At 42.4% G+C, this 17,232-nt stretch overlaps 1 protein-coding gene across 5 annotated transcripts in view; it reads right to left on the reverse strand.

The window, feature by feature from the left end:
• magi2b (membrane associated guanylate kinase, WW and PDZ domain containing 2b) overlaps nt 1–17,232 on the reverse strand; it is a 76,221-nt gene that overhangs the window by 3,512 nt on the left and 55,477 nt on the right. For 2 of the 5 annotated variants that reach the window (XM_023428292.2, XM_087179828.1), the window contains exons 10-21: nt 14,396–14,925; nt 13,310–13,475; nt 7,793–7,824; nt 6,304–6,496; nt 6,065–6,180; nt 5,452–5,644; nt 4,674–4,913; nt 3,433–3,618; nt 2,703–3,018; nt 1,777–1,996; nt 1,524–1,667; nt 797–935 (exon numbers count right to left, since the gene is read on the reverse strand). In XM_023428292.2, the coding sequence (XP_023284060.1) occupies nt 797–935; nt 1,524–1,667; nt 1,777–1,996; nt 2,703–3,018; nt 3,433–3,618; nt 4,674–4,913; nt 5,452–5,644; nt 6,065–6,180; nt 6,304–6,496; nt 7,793–7,824; nt 13,310–13,475; nt 14,396–14,925 (2,475 nt within the window). Of the gene's footprint in view, nt 1–327; nt 417–796; nt 936–1,523; nt 1,668–1,776; nt 1,997–2,702; nt 3,019–3,432; nt 3,619–4,673; nt 4,914–5,451; nt 5,645–6,064; nt 6,181–6,303; nt 6,497–7,792; nt 7,825–13,309; nt 13,476–14,395; nt 14,926–17,232 lie in introns of all 5 variants that reach the window. The other 3 variants (XM_087179830.1, XM_087179829.1, XM_087179827.1) reach the window with 3 other exon arrangements.

Below are 17,232 nucleotides of genomic sequence, written 5' to 3' on the forward strand. Positions count from 1 at the left end.
AATATCTACACTTCATCTACAGACAGGCATGTGTGACAGGGTTTATTCAGTGCCTGAAAAGAATTTATATATTTGCAGTTGAGTGACACAGTCTACTTCACAGCTCTCTTCAGGACACAGTTTCATCTGAGAATCACTTCAAAATATTGCTCTTTTACTACAACACACATAGAGACCCCCCCCCCCCCACACACACACGCACGCACGGCTGCTATTTTCTCATGCATAAACTCGTGAGCATGCACATATGAATGCATGCCTAGAGCACATCTATAGAGCACAAAGATTAATCAGTATGGAGAGAAAGACGTGCAGTTTTTCACAAACCGTGTCTTTAGAGTGGCCCATTAGGAAGAAATAGGGGGAGCTTAGTGTGTCACCTTTCATGCACATGGAGAGGTTGGAAGGTACCATTCCTAAGGGAAGGCAAGTAAAAGCCTATACCAATCATTAGACTTAAAGCAGAGGGGTTACAACACACGAAGGCTAGAGAGCAAGTTGTTATTCTACTGTTTGATTAAAATTGTTTTTCACATAGAGACCTGTTTAAAGTCAGATGACAAAGTAGAAGGAGTAAAATGCAGAGAGATATTAATGCATGTTAATATGTTCTTGAGTAAAACATATAGCATTTGCAGAAATAAATGCCATTCTGGTTAAAACACAGTAATGTTGAACCTCAAACATTGAATCTCTAGTATGAAAGTGAGAAAAGATCAGGTCAGAAACTAATGTGACAGACAGAGTGGAAAGGGTTGGACATTTAGAGACGTCAGTTTGTGTCAGGCAAACCCACCATATTCTGGCACCTGTCCCGTGCCTCTCTTTAGCAGCAGCCTGACCCGCCTGCCACCCGCCTTGATGAGTTCAATGGCACGGGCGTGAGTCATGTCACGAGTGCTGTCCCCGTTAATCTCTATGATCTGATCCCCTACCTGGAGGAGGAGCACAGAGGACAGGGTCGATTTCTGTCAAACTGTGTGTATCAATGGAAAGTTGTCTTTTCTACACAATCACTGTCTCCACTGGAGCAACTGGGAAACAAGTAGCCACTAAGTGCCTTGTTCAAATGCACTTCAACAGGAGTTGCTGAGAGTGAGCAGAGGGTCACTGAGTTCACATGTACTTACTTACTTTCCCCCTTTCCTAAGCTGTAAGGTATACCTGCTCCATAAAGAAGATGGGACAGACAGTAAAATAAATATCTGAATTAACAAAGGAAAAAGTGACATATAATAAGCATAGCAGAAGAACAGACTTACTGTCTTTTTTAAAGGCAAAAATCATCTTTAAATTCGGTGAACTATATCACACTTGAGCATGTAATGTGATATTGTTTTTGATGAACATCAAGATGGACAAACATTTTCCCTATTCTATTTGCACGTCTGTGATTGTATTAATTACACTCTTTCTACATTTCTTCAACAACTGTTGTTGACTGACAGTCAATTCCAATCATCTCCCAAAGACAAAAAAAATTTAAATATATAGTTTTTATAATCTCATCCATGCCATCTCACCCTCATCCTTCCATTACGTATAGCAGGACCATCCTCAGCCAGGCGCAACACAAATAGATCCATCTTGTACTCTCTGCCCCCGCGGATACTGAAGCCAAAACCTTTTGCACTTTTCTCCAGCTCCACTGTGAAGTAATCGAAATCCTGCAGAGCAAAATGTACAGAACTTGCAGCAAACCTACAGTAAATAAATAAATAAATATGTAGACTTAATGCTCAAGACAGCCTCAGCCTAGGCAGAAAATTATTGTACCTGTGGTCTGAAGTCAGCAGGGATCCCCAGGGGAAACTGTGCAGCCGCAGGATGCTGTCTGAAGTCCAGCAGACCAGGCGGGTGTCTGTAGTCCAGCGTCGGAGGCTGTCGATAATCAGTAACTGGTGGGTGGCGGTAGTCTACTGGAGGTTGCCTGTAATCAGTGAATGGAGGATGGCGGAAGTCAGGTTTGACGTCCTGTCTGGCTTTTACCTCTGACCTGTGAGGATCAAGAAACAGAACAAGATCAGAGGAGAAGCCTGTGCCATGATGGAGGCAGCGTTGTTTCGAAGAAGCGTAAAGGAAGGAGGTGTCCTATTGCCCTCATATCTTGAATATATATGTACACGGTAACATTTGAGCTTAACTTGCCATGTGAAGGACGAGAGTATAAGGATCCCTGCGTGTGTGCAGCCACCAGTAAAAGGATGGAAATATCACACTATGTTTTTAAACTTTTATCAAGTTCCCACTTGTAAAATGGGCACAAATCCACAGCTCTGGGAGTGCTTCTCTCAGTGTCTTGATCTGACACTCACATGCACACACCCATCCACGCACGCACCCACACTTTCATAATCTTGATACAGGGCCTGATCGCTGGGTTCCTGCATTATAGAAGCGAGACCTTAAGGTAAATTATTCACTGGCACTGTAAGAGCTAAGTGGTGTTATGCAACAAAGCAGGAACCCGTCTGAGACTGAGAGTCTGAGTGGGACAAAAGTTGTCTGCAGTCACAGGTTTTCTCCCGAACTTACTGGCATGCAAGGAGAGGATGGCACACTCATCCATATACACAGTTTGATATCTGTCACCTTTGAAAACTCCTGCTCCTTCTTCCAGTCACCAAGATTCTGTTTAGGGAATCTCACAAAATGTTCCTGCTGAGTCCAAACAGGAACATCCCTCTTAGCACACCTCTTACCTGCCATCGTGGAGGTAGAGCTGTGGAGGGGGGCCAGAGGGCTGGGTGACGGGGCTCTGCTGGGTTCCAGCTGGTGCAGGCTGGGAGGCTGCTGGTGCAGGAGGTCCAGTCACTGTTTGGCTTGTCTGAGCTGGTGTCTGACCGGGCTGGACAAGTGCTTGACCTGGTTGAATGGCCGTTTGGCCGGGCTGAGGAGCCGTTTGGCCGGGCTGGATGCCTCCTTGGCTTGGCTGGGCTACAGGACTGGGCTGGGTCTGTGGGCTGTGTTTCTGGGTCATGGGGCTCTGCTTCTCTGAGCTGGGCCCAGAATGGGAACCTGTGGGGGACAGAAGGTGAGACAAGAGTTCACCTGGGTGAAAAATGTTAAACTCTGGAGGATTAGAATGAATTGAAAAATAAAAACATGCCCAGGATGCACAAGACTGCAGCACTAACATTTTCTGAAATGTATTTGAGAAAACTACTGAATTATCTGATGAATAAGGAGGACTGGCTGAAATGTTCAAGTGCCACCATAACCAAAACATTGCAGGAGCATCACTCTTCTAAATCCTGTGTCCTTGTTTTGAATTTTTATTTCAGAATACATTTTGTGTGCAAGCTTCCCCTTAGACCAGTATTTTACTTAGACCAGTAAAATAAAATATATTCCTTCACAAAGGAAACTGACTTCAAGGGGTTGTCTTCATCAAGTACAAAGAGAAAACTAAACAAGAGGCCTGACACTCACCCTCTTCTGGTATGATGTGCAGTGTGACTGTTAGTCCAGCATCTTTAATGAGCTTGACAATGTCTGCATGTGGCATGCTGATGATGGACTGTCCGTTCACAGCCAGGATCCGGTCGCCCACCTTCAGCTTCCCACATCGGTCTGCAGGGCTGCCCTCAATGATACGTCCTATTTTATGGGGCACAGCTGGAAACACAGGCAATAACAAGGTGGTTGTCAACACCAATTTTGAAGAAAGATGTCAAGACAGCACTGATGGAAGTCCATTTTAAAGTGGAGAAAACATTTTGAATTGTTTTACAGTATGAGCCTCAGCAGTCATCACTGTGGTATAGTTCAATAACTTTAAAATTAAAGTTACAAATATTTACTATGCCTTATGAAACACTGTGACTGTACAGAAGTACACTGCTCAAACCTTTAAAAAATGTTACATTGTCTATTTTTATTTTATCTTTTATTGACACTTCTTACACAAATAAATACAAAAAAAAACAGAGAAATTTCTCTTCAATGTAAAATATTTCTGGATGCACCAAGCAGAGAAATAAATTTATAGCAATGTTTTTGGACTGCAATAGATGTTTCTGTGACTGCATGGGTATTTGTGCAGGATATATTTATCTTCAGTGTGCACTCAATCCAAGCTGACTCAAGAATCACACAGTCTGTTCAAAGAGATCAGCTCTCTTTACTGTAACCACATGTTTAACAAAGCCACATTTAACACTTTCAAAAAGACTTTTAATACTATCTTGGCATGAAATTTAGACCAATTTAGAACCAAAAAATAAATAAATAAAAGTACAAATGTTAAATCTTAATTCTTAATCTTAAATCTTGATCTTAATTTCAGTTTGACCACAGCTAATGAAGGTTCTGAAACTATTGAACATGAAAAGAAACACTACTCAAGTACATTAATTGGTAAGGGACATGCAGCCCACTGGTCATTAGTAAAGCAGATATAATAGATATTATGGAGACAATCTATCTTGTAAAAAATCTGATACCTTAAAATGTATTTAACATTGTTTAATATAGTCAAATCACTGAATATAATCAAATAAGCTATATTTTTTACATTTTGCTGCACATTTTGCTAAGATACTATGTAGCACCAGAAAATGTGACGGTCACAAAAACCCATAAACAACCACTCGAGGATCCTTGATCATAAAGATTTACAAATCACCATTTGTGTTCAGTAACAACCTTTAGGGCAGACAGAAGCAACTCACTGATGACGGTGGCGTTCTCCGGTCTGTTCAGGGAGCTGATGATGACAAAGCCGAAGCCTTCATTCTCCTTGCGGTGAATAACCACATCACTTGTTTGCAGGGCGGATCCCTCTGGGGGAGAGGTGGTAGCGGGGATGGCGACTGCTGAAGGGCCCGAAGCTGAGGCTGCATCGCTGCGTGGAGAGCTGTGTTGTGTCGACACCGAGCCGGGGCTGCGCCCGTTCACAGGACACGGTTCACCTGGAGGAAAGGAACGAGGGGACAGGATGAGTCAGAGCACCTCTGCTACTGTAAAACACGACCAGTTTACCCACAGAAGCCATTTACTTAAAGCTTCTTTTAAAATGAAAGCAGCTTAAGATGTAGCCACTGAATGCAATAGAGCACGTCTCTACTTCCAGCAGGGATTCAAAGTCAAACTTTGCCTGTCTGTCATTTGATAGGTATGACTCTTATGTAACCACATGCCCTTGCAGTTGTACTACATTTAGAAAGACAAATCACACAGCCAGCTGCAGTGCTCACAATGAACAAAGGATAGATGTATGTATGATCTACTACCACAGAAAAGGTGTGTGGGTGAGAAGCACACACTGATACCTCACGCAGACTGTCAACATGTGTGTCTTGTCCAGTCGTCTTTTATTTTTTTACTTGATGCCAGTGAAATGTGCAGCATGTTCTCAAGTCTCTGTAAAGTGTGAAAAAACAAAACACAAGAGAACAAAAAAAAAAAAAGAAACCAAAAAAAAACCCCCAAAACAAAACATGTCCTCACCAGGCATTTGCACTCTCCTTCTCACGGTCAAGCTAACTTGACCATTGCGAGCGGCTGCATGCATCAAGTCTATTACGTATTTGTGCGGTTTCCCAGCAACCACATTTTTATCCACAGAAATGAGCTCATCCCCAGGTCGAAGTCGCCCATCACGCTCAGCAGGAGTGTTCTCTATTATAGCGCCAATAACAATCTGTTCAAAGAAAATCAATATTAGCAGCATAGATGAAGGTGAAGAGGATGATACAGAGGCACAGTGGAATCACACAATAATTGCTTTATCTAGCTTGCAAACTAGTTTTGGGTCATGGCAGCATTTTTCTCTTTCCAAATGTTCTGCTACCATATTCTCACAGTTTGCATGCTGTTGTACACTTGCACAAGTTAGCAAGGCGTTACTTCAGTATGGGAGGTACTGAGCAGTTAGAGGGTCAGGACAGTGTGAGAAAGACAAAGTGTGCTTGTGTGTATGTGTGTGTGTGCGTAAAGTATGTTGGTTAGTTGTATGAACTGTAACTGGATGAAGAGTGTGAGATAAGTTTATGTGCAGGTCAGACGAGGTTGGTGTGCATGAGGTTAAAAGTGTTTGTGGTCCAGCCCGTCCCATACGAGCCTTGTCACGGGCGTCCGGACTCACAGCCTGCACGGCCTCGTCTCCCCCCAGGATGCGGAAGCCAAACCCGGTCTTCTCTCTCAGCAGATGCACCTCCACCTCTTCATACTCTGGACCTGACGCAGAAATACAGACAGTAAAGGTTGACTTTTTTTCATTTCAAATCCACATATTGTGTCTTTATGTGTTTAAAGTAACATAACACTCTGTCCATCAAGAACTGAAGGTTCTGTACTCACGTCGGCTCTCATAGATAGCCCTTGACTTCTCATAAAGGTCATAAGGGTCAGGCTTGTTCAGATCGAAGCCTTCAGTTGAGTCAGGCACAGAAGTGCGGTGCTGTGGCTGGTTTGGGAAGGGAGTGCCGGGTGGCAAGACTGGACCAGACAAGTTTGCCTGGGGGCTGCCATGCGGGTCCCACTGGTCAGTCAACTACAAGGAAAACACAAACAACAGATGTTTAATTAAAGATTTGGGGCCCTATTTTAATCTGCAGGTCTTGGGCGCATGGACTATTTCTCCAAGCACACCTGCTATTTTGGTTCATGTAGGCACAGCAATGCAAAGTCCTAAAGGGCTGGCTGATGTGGTGCATAAATCTCATCGTTCTGAAACAGCTGTGCCCATCACATTGACGCATGATGACAACAGCTCAACAAACAGAAAGAAGCTTTTTATAGGAAGTTATATTATTGTCTTGATGCTGCAAAGTGGCACGCCCTGAACAAAAAGTAGCTCAAATCTGTAGCCAGCGGCAGATGGTGCGGGTTTTTATTTAATAGAAAATAAATAATAAAAAATATTGATGAGGCTGTTTATATGACCACATCAATCTGACACAATTTCAGTTTTATTTCTACTCCATCTCAGGTTATAAATGGTCACATCAGACCTTAAAATATGACACAACAGCATTTGCACTGTGATGCATTACAAGAATAAAACATGAAATGCTACATTTGCTAAAAAGAAAGTTGGGAATGCCGCCGTAATCCAACATCTCCCACTTAAACAACAGAATTCAGAGTTACAGCGAACCAGTCTGGTGTGTGTAGTATTGTTTGGGGTTACATTTTAGCAGCCTGGTGTAATTTGCATGTGATTTAATTAAGGTAAACACAATGGACAGCTGCCTGTAATGCCACTGTGCTCTGACTCGGCACTTCTCAAATCAGATGCTGCAGATTTATCAACACGTGTCCTCCTGCCTTCAGACGGCTGCAGGGATTTAATGAACTGAAAGAAACCTTTTCATACAGTATAAAGCAGCTGTGCACATGATTTAGTGATTTTGTGGGTGGGGAGAGATAAAACTTGTATTATCATGACAAGTGTGCGAGTTATATGTAGTTAAATGTTGTGATTTAGTAATGCAATGCAAAAAAGAAAAACAATTTATCATATCATGAATGAGTGGTGATTGTATGAGGAGTAACAGGTGCAGTTTAAGTATAAATCTGAAGAGCTTTTCCCCAGCTGGCAAGGTGTGAGATCCAATGTGATCAAACCAATAAGCAGGTCAGGACAGGCTGGTTCATGTCACAATAAAGAAAAAGCCAGGCACCTCTGAGGCATCACAGCCTCAGTGACAAACACCAATCCGAACTGCTGCTGTCTCGCCCTCTCTGCTTCGACAAACAAATCCTGTCCACAGATGTACATTTTCTCTGTCTCTCCCTCACACACGCACACACACAAGCAGAAAGACATTTGGCTCAATCATTGTACCTGTTTGGAGGCCTTCCACGGAGAGATGTGGCCTGAGGAAGAAAGAGAGAAAGCACAGTTGGCAGAGAGCAGGCTCAGACAATCTGTCAGATCTTTATCAAACAGTAAAAAGTACAATTACAACTACACAGCAAAAACAACTATGATGGAACCTACATAGTGTGCAAAGGTTTCTACAAATGACATATCGGAAGCAAGTGTTAAAATCATCTTCCCTTAATGTGTGAAAAATTTCTCATTCTCAGTTTGCTGATTTCATATTCCCCTGTTTTGACTTTGTTTGTGTAACTCTTCCTAAACGGGTTTGGTTGTTGCGTTTGTTTTCAACATAATTACATCATTAGCTGCGGGCAAAAACAGAGAACCCCTCCTCCAAACACACACACACACACACACACACACACACACACACACACACACACACACACACACACACACACACAGATAGTTTTCTCTGCAAGTCATATTTTATCTGCATGTAGGAAGCAGGGAGCACTCTACATTGCAACAACAATCTCATCAACACAGCTCCCCAGTGACTCCGCTGAATCAAAGACATACACTACATTTATGCTGCAGAGACCCAAATACATACAAGTTAGCATGGTTGGGGGGGGGAGATGCAATGGCTGCTTCGTGTAAACATTCAGTCTCCATCTTTACACATGTGGATAGAAACACATGAACACTCATCAAGCACGAAAGACTCCTGCAGCATCGCTGATGAATCCTTTAACAGATGTGGGTACTTGTAAAAAATTCTTTAGAGAATCCTGATATATTTAATATTTATTCAGTTTATGAGATTTTCTCAAAAATGTCAGAGAGCACTAGATGGAATATATTTATGGAATTACTCTCCAACTACATCCGCCTGCTTTTTAGATGTGTGAGATGAAAGCCAGAGCACTTAGCAACGGAGCAGAATGGCAGAACTTTCCATCAAAATCAGCGAGTGGGGGGAGAATTGAGGAAAATAAAATACAATAGATCACTGCCACTCTGTGTGAAGACAAATTGAAAATTGAAATTAATTTTCGCCTTTCCTTACATTTTTATCTTTTATTTTTCCAAAATTTTTCCCCGCCCTTCTCCATTTGCTCAATTAAAGCATTTTTGCTACTTGAAAGTCCTTTTCATTTTTAACTAAATGTCCTCCATCCCTGCTGTGAGCATGGAGGAAGACGCAAGAAGATGAAGAACGCAGACAAATAAAAACCTTCCCGTCCATGAATGCATGAACACAGGTTTGAGGAGAGCTATCCGTGGTGCTGAAATGATTCAGCACAGTGGCAGCAGCAGAGGGAGGGCTCTGTGGGAGGTTGGGACTAATAACCACATTCTGCAGGGAACACAGGTCTTCAGGGATGCCTTTAAGGAATTCTAATAACTCATTCTCATGAAACTTTCCTTAATGACCCACTGAAGGAAATGAGTACAAGCTACAATTGTCCACTCATATTAAAGAGGGGCGGCATCCTCACAGATGCATTTAAGCTTAATTTAAATGCTAATACAGTTCATCGGCATATATGCCGGATGTGTGGCACACTCATATGCATGCTGATGAATTACAAATGAATGACTGGTAGAGAGGCTTCATGTGGCTTCTCTCACAAGTCAGTGGTCAGGCAGTCTGGCAGGCCGGCCTCACAGACTAGCCTGCTGAGCTCTGGAAGGCCTTCAGATCAGTCTGATTGGCTTGTGCAGTCTGACACCCTTTTCTTCACAGCCATGATCTGCATCCTCATTGGTGCTGCAAAATGTCTCTAGCCTGTGGTTGGCTCCGCTTCAAACTGGGATGTCGGGATGGAGCTGTGAACACGACCAGAGCTCAGTGGAACTCTGGCAGAGTGCCCACGCTACAGCGGAGTAGTCAGACACAGAGACACACACACACACACACACACACACACACACACACACACACACACACACACACACACACACGGTCTAACACCCTGTCTGTGTTACACAAAGCACTGATGCTCTCAGTCATACGTCTGAAATCATGTGCAACCTGAATTCCACTGGATGTGGGATTTCTGTGCTCTGCAAAAAAATGCTACATCTACAAACACAAACACGCTTAAACATTTCTGACATTTTGCACATCTGAGTCACGACAAAGGACCTTGTCCCTTTTTTCACCCCACAGAGAGGAGAGAGGCACAGAGAGAGCCAGAGAGGCTCCTGGTGTGTCAGGCTGATAGTCCCTGTGGGGCCGTTGTCTTGAGTTGTTTGACAGAAACGGGCGAGTTTGAAGGAGATGACATCTTTGGGGGAAGGGAGGTAATTTGTCACATTCAGCTCAGCATTTAGAGGGATATCCATTCCAAGCCGTGTGTATGTGTGTGAATTTGAATACAGATCTGTGTATGTACATGTGGTAATGCATTAATGTGTGTGAGGCAATCTCATTTGTGTATTGAATTTCAGCAGCCTTTTTAAATGGCGTATCTAACAGGGAAACCTGAGTGTGTCTTTACAAAGGTTAACCACCAGGTGGCACATGTTGGCTCTGCTTGGTCATAAGATGCTCTGCTGCTCAGCATCACAACATTTGATCTCAGCTGCATGCATGCTGACGTGCGCGCGCATGTGCTTGAACACACACACACAGTTTTTTTCTATTCCCGCTGCAAACACTGAAATCATCTGTGCTCATCACAGACACAGTAGACTTTATTAGTCAAAAAACTGATTATAGTTCACTGAACACCATAGAGAACACAATCAGTTCACTTAGATTAGGCAACAGTTTGTCAATACATCTCCAATATTTGTCAATAATGGGCTTTGGACAAGAGCACTGACATAAAATCAGCAAACCACCCAGCAACACTTACATCCGATAGTCTGATGTATCAGGACCACTAAGAGCTAATGTCTTTGATTGCTTTTCAGTTCTGCGATAATAATTCCTGTCACACTTCAATTAATTAAACCTGAGATGCATATGAGACTGATTGCCTTCGTCCCTGATTAAATATAACCCATGAAAAAGAGAGCGTATCTATAATTCGTCTTCATTGTTCTGTTATCATCTCAGAAACAATGCAAATTAACTCTTCACTCATGGCAATTCATCTCTAGAAAAACTACAGACTTGACGACAAAATGAGCATGAAAATGTGAACTACACAGCTGCTGGGTGGCACATCAAAAGCAAACAGTGAACTTGTGAACATTGTATTTTGAAATGGCCAAAGGATAGGAAGTCTTTGACTCTCTGAACTTTCATCCAGGTGGTGCTGTACGGTAAATCATTGCAGGGTTGAGTGTGTGTGTGTTTGTCAGATGGCCATGGGCTCAGCAGTATAGGTAGCCCCAGGTAATTATCAAGTCTAATTTTGACCCTGTGACCAGAGCACTTTTTAGAGAATGAGTGCAAGAGCACATGTCAAACAAATAAAGCTTTCACTGTGCAATTTAATTTCCTCACAGGTGGCCAATCTTGCAGGAAATAGGAGAAGAGGGAAAATGGCCACACTCCATGTCGTTCTGGCAATATTACAAGAACTCTGCACTTCAAACTTCCCCACTGTGAAATTTTCTCTCATTTCTCTTTTGGGCTACTTTATTACTCCATTTTGATTTATTTTTCTCAGACTGAGAGGATGTGGTCGTCTCCTCCTTTCACTTCAAGAGGGAAGGTAAAATGCTGAACGTGTGCAGAACACTAAAGGTGGTGTGGTGCAGCTCATTACAATGCAGAGCTTGTTACAGAGATGTGACATGTGGCAAGTATTGTGGAACAACACTAGCCCTGAATTGTGTGTCTAAATACACAGACAGCTAACAATGAAATCTATCAAGAATATTTCTAAATGTTTCCTTAAAATTCAAGTGGGTGTGGAAGGAAACATTGTGCCACTGTGAGAAAGATCAAGACAAACACACAGACTCAGACAGGGTGGTGGGTAGTCTGTCACATACAGAAACAAATCCGATTGTATCAGTAAATCTAGATATAGTCAGTAATTTCAAAATTGCAAGATAACACAAAGGGAACTTTTTGGTTTATACTCAACTGTCGTAACCCAGATTCTCATCAAAGTTGAAGATTCATGTACTGAAAACAGTAAAAATGCTGTTTGTATAATCCAAACATCATCATTTCAGAGTGTGGAGTCGTTAGACAGTACAGGTAGCCAAACAACATCATGCCAACCAGTTCAGCTTGTTTGCCAGCTAGATGACACTCTCCACAGTCATTTCTGTCAGAAAACACATTACGGTAAAATAACTGCATTTATTTTGAACATGAGTGGCTCCAGTGAGAATGAAGCTGCACCCTCCCCCCCAGCAGTGTCGGTGCCATCTCAACCCACAGAGCTGCACTACACCTAACAGTGAGATTAACTCTGCTTCTCATCTCCACTGCATGTTACGTTTGAACAGCTTTTGAGTTGCTGTATCTTAAAACACTTCCCTGTATTAAACCCCCCTGTGTTGCTCCAGTCTAGTTCAGTGGAAAACATTGATGACGTGTTGGTGATAAAGCCGCATTTGGAAAAACACTGAGAGCTCATGGTGTGACACACACAACACTTTGGATGCATCTGATTACTTTCTTTTCTCATCTGTAATAATGAGTCAGCACATATGAAATACACTAAACTATATATATTGTTCATTTCATAATTTCTTCATCATTTCATGTTTTCTATTTTCTATGTCTAATAATGTGACTGTGACTGTTAAATCGTGGAATGATCTAATTTCCCAGAGGTGAACATTAAAGTTTCATTTTTTTTCTTAACCAGCACATATTAATTATTGGTCTGTGAAATAATCCTGAATTATTACTCTTTTTAGGAAAACACCATTGTTACTGTGTGTCAAAAAATAATATGATAATTTGTCCAGTTTTACACCAGGCAAAATTATTCTTTCATCCTCTAAACTATTTAATAATATTCCAAAAATAAAATCTCATCTACAGACTTGAATAAAATCATTTGAAAGTTTTCAAAAATACAACCGGTCTCAAAATGATCATAATCAAAAACTCATTTGCTCTCTCAGCTCTCACTGTCAACTCTACTTGACTCATCTCTTGTGAATTTGCAGCTGGGGCTGAAGATGCACAGTAACATGATATTTGTGCATTTCAATCAGAAGTCAGTTTATAGTCAGCTGGGTCACAGCTAATGACATAAATAGATCAAGGGGCATCAGCAGGTGGTAAACACTATGACTATCTTGAGAAAGTAAATCACATTTATACCCCCCAAAACAAATGTTGTCATTGTCATTACAAAATAAAGCATGCTTTCTCCATCAATCAAGTATAGCTATCAATTTTCAGTTACTATGTACTGTACTATAAAACTGGTTTATTTGGCACTAGTTTTATTAGGCCCCATTTACAGGCTTAGTTGTTGCCCTTATGAATGAACGACAGAAAGAGTGTGACTGTATTAGAAGTACTAAGCAGACAGACAGACAGACAGACAGACAGACAGAGAGACAGACAGACAGAAACAAGGAAACAGTTTCTCTCTATCTCACCTGTTCCCCTCTGTATGAGGAGTGTTGCCTCTGCTCCCACAGGACACTCTTTAAGCATCTCCACCACTCGTCCATGTCCGGCTGCAGCCACTGGCTGCTGGTTCACCTCCAGGATCAGGTCTCCCTCTATCAGCCCCGACGCTCCCTGTGAGCCCGGCTCCAGCACCTGCACCATAGCAACAATACACGTCCTTTGTCAGTCAATTTGACCTACTACTATTTGATTTTGTGGCACCTTCCAATATCATTATCAGAAGACTTCTATTATCTACCGTAATTAATAAAAACTGTTAGAGTGAAACCTCCAAAGTTTATTTTTGTATTGAGGGACCACAATTCATCATTTTCCTGATAAGTCTACAAAAAATCTCTATCCAAACCAGCTATCTATTGTTGGTCCCTAAAATCATATTTTGAATTATTTCAACTGTTTCCAAAATGAATTCAAGAATTTTTGCCTGTTTAAAGGTTTACAGGACCAATATTTCAAGATACCTCCATGCAGATTGCTTGTGGAAGCGAAGGAAAATTCACCAAGAAAAGGTGCAATTATTTTTTGAGATTTTTTTTTATTTGTATAAATGTTGAACATAAAACAAATAGTTTGTTAAGGCAGATGTTTTGTAGTTCAGATATTTTACTACATAAATATATCATCTGTCACACCATTTTGTCTAATTTATCTATTCTTCACTTCCTGGATTTTAAGTACACGGGTTGGGATTGAGCTTCTTTAGGACAGTCTTCATTCATTCATTACCATGGTAATAGATAGCAAATCCAACTCAAGCTGAACTGACTTTGTTCTTATTATCTCAGTCTCTTTCTCCCTAAGTTGCACTGACTGAATTAAATTTACCTTGACCTGCTCTTTTAACTCTGCCTCACGTTTAATTTGAAACTCGACTCAACTACTGAGTTTAGCTGGAGACTGAGATTTCACTCATTAACGAACACATCCACTATTGAAACACAGACAGTAAAATACAATTAAAATATCAAACAGCTCTGAAGCCTTTCATTTCTGGACTAATCATGGTCTACTGAGTGAATGAAGAGATGTAGAGATGATCAACGATGCATCACCTGTTTAACTCGCTGACCAGTGGGACTATCGGCAATAGTGAACCCAAATCCTTCCGCCCCTTTCACCATAGTAACCGTCAGCAGCTCTGCCCCTTGTCCTGTTGCCCCGGCAACCCCTGCAGTCCCCGAGGAGGCCATGGACACGTTGTCTTCATGAGGCGTGAGTGCCGAGGCTGAGCCAGGTGTGGTAGGTGGCAGGGATGAGCCGTCTAGATGTGTGTCCCCAGGGTGAGGCGCTCCGGCCTGGGCCAGAGCCTGTGGAGGGAGCTGGGAGCTCAAGGACAGGTACTCCAGGTACGGATCGTAGCTGCTGCGGCCGTTCACCACCAGGGGGCGGTGCTCCAGGCCGATGGGTGTCAGGGAGCTGCTCGCTGCCCCACTGGGGTCCTCAGGGTCAAAAGGAAGAGGATATCCTCGACAGAGCACGAGGGTGACGCTCTGACCTATCGGTACCGACTGAAACAGCTTGACAACATCGGCGTGTGTGGTGCCGAGCACACAGATGTCATTAATGTAGACAATGACGTCACCTGAAGAGGAAGAAGACAGCAAGGGCACAACAGCTTCAGTCACACTCTGACTATGTTACATGTTACGTATACAACATTTTCTGATCTCAGTGGTTCATGTGTAAACATACTCTGCTGCAAAAATAAAACTTGCCACTGCCTGTTATGCCATAAATGTCAAATCTCAGAGTCATCAGGAGATGCTGCAGCAGTGTCCCTCTCAAGTGTCATACAGGAAAATAATATCTGTTCACTGCCACTGCAGGCAATGTATAAGTGTATATGTGAGAGAGGTGAGAGAGAGAGAGAGAGAGAGAGAGAGAGAGAGAGAGAGAGAGAGAGAGAGACAGGGTCAGTGTCTCTGAATACGACAAACGTCTGTTGCACATCGACATTCACAGAGACCCTCTAATTATGAAAATCTCAAATATTTTAATGGATGCACACAGTTACAGCCACAAGTAGTAACAGTTCTAAGTCTTGGCTCACGCATGTTACATTACAATATCGCATTTTCATGATACTCTGCTGTCTAATATCATCGCTTCTCTAAGTTTTGTATTCGTGTTCAGTTTACCTGGTTGGTGGTTGACATTTTTCCTGCACACCAAAAACAACAAGGTGAAACAACTTCACAAATGCGACACTAGATGCTCTGTCATCTCAGCTGTAGTTTCAATGTGTGGAAAGTTATGGATTTCAGCTTTAAAGTCACAGCCCCGTGACAAATGCAGCTGCCTCAAATCCTCTATTTCACACTTATGGAGGCACTCTCTGTCACACATGCAGACATGCACACACTCCCATGAGCATGTGCACACACATAAACACACACCCCTACATGTCACATGCACAATCGTACACAATCCCTAAGAGCAATGCCGCACAGCTCAAATAGGCCAGCTAATCCCAGCCAGGGAGTGCCCGTATGTGGCTGTGTGACCGTGTGCATGTGTGAGTGCGAATGTGTGTGCGCATGCATGTGTGTGAGCAGCTCTGGCAATGTCACAGAGCGGAGAGGAGCAAGTTGGAGAGAGAGAGAAATCAGAACAGAGAGAGAGAGAGAGAGAAAAAGGCGGACAGACTAGGATGGAGGGATGAAGAGAGAAAAACTAGAGAGGTAGAAAGAGAAAGGAGATGAAAATATAGTGAGGCTGCAAGCAGGGGAGAAGTGTCAGATGACATGGTTGGATAAGAAAGCATAATAAAGGGTAAGCCAGAGAGACAAAAAGAGAGATGGAGATAAAATAGAAAGAGATGGATTCCAGATAAAGGAGAAACTGATAGGCAGAGGGAGAGACATAAAAGCAGAGAGAAGCTGAGAGCAGGAAGGAGGATTCCCTGCTCTGAAATGAGCAGTTTAGGCAGCAATCGTGCCAGGCATGGGCCCAGCTGACAGGTTCAGAGCAGAGCACATGTGAAGCCTCATACAGTAATTCCTTCTCTGAACATAAGACTAGAGCCCACTATGGCTTTTACTAACATCAGCTCTTTGAGATAAGACCTCAACCAGGTTTGTTTCTGTAAAAGAATAAAAATCTATATTTATAACCTATAGGACACTGAGAATCAACCTATGAATCACTCTAGGTGTTTGGTTCCACATATGAGCCCAATAGCTGAGGCTTTCATCCACATCAACTTACAGTAAATGAACAGGCAGGGAATTGATGTCTTTCTCAAGGATGTTGCTAATAAAAGCAAGTTGGTTGTGGCAGTTAACCTTCCACATGTAGCAAGGTCTCTCTAACCACTAAGTAAGCCGTGTGAGACTGTATTACTGCTTGTGTGGATGTTACAGATCTTTGGTTTTATGAATCAAAGCACGAGTATGGGGCAATTCATGGCACTGCTGTAACTGCGTATGAGTGATTTTTGATGATACTGTGACCACTGATGCCAGTGTAGTGATGCTGCACCTTCAGTGCCACTGTAAAAGCAGAGATGATTCTCCTAAGGAAGTAGGTGTTGTGTGGGCTGGTGTCAATTATGGCCGATTAAATCGGAACCTCTCATTCTCATTAAAAGCAGAACGATGTAGTGCATCGACAGAGGACTCAGAGCGTGCTGAGAGGAAACTGAAATCCTTGTCTGGGACACACAGTGCTACAGGCACAAATATAGGGCATCCCAAATATGCCACCAACGGCCAATGATGTCCCCTTTTAAGATGAATTGATATTTTTCGGGATACTGAAACCTCTACCTCTAAGTTTAAAAAAAAAGAAGAAGTTTTTCATATTATTGATACCATTTATTTAGTATACAGCTTGGGAATTTCAACAACTGTGCTTGTATTTGTGAAAGATTTAAAAACAGCAACACTCA

The sequence above is a fragment of the Seriola lalandi genome, unplaced genomic scaffold (assembly GCF_002814215.2).
Source record: "Seriola lalandi dorsalis isolate HSWRI2012SDOR001 ecotype SW California unplaced genomic scaffold, Sedor1 jcf7180002054873, whole genome shotgun sequence".
NCBI classification, from domain to species: Eukaryota; Metazoa; Chordata; class Actinopteri; order Carangiformes; family Carangidae; genus Seriola; species Seriola lalandi.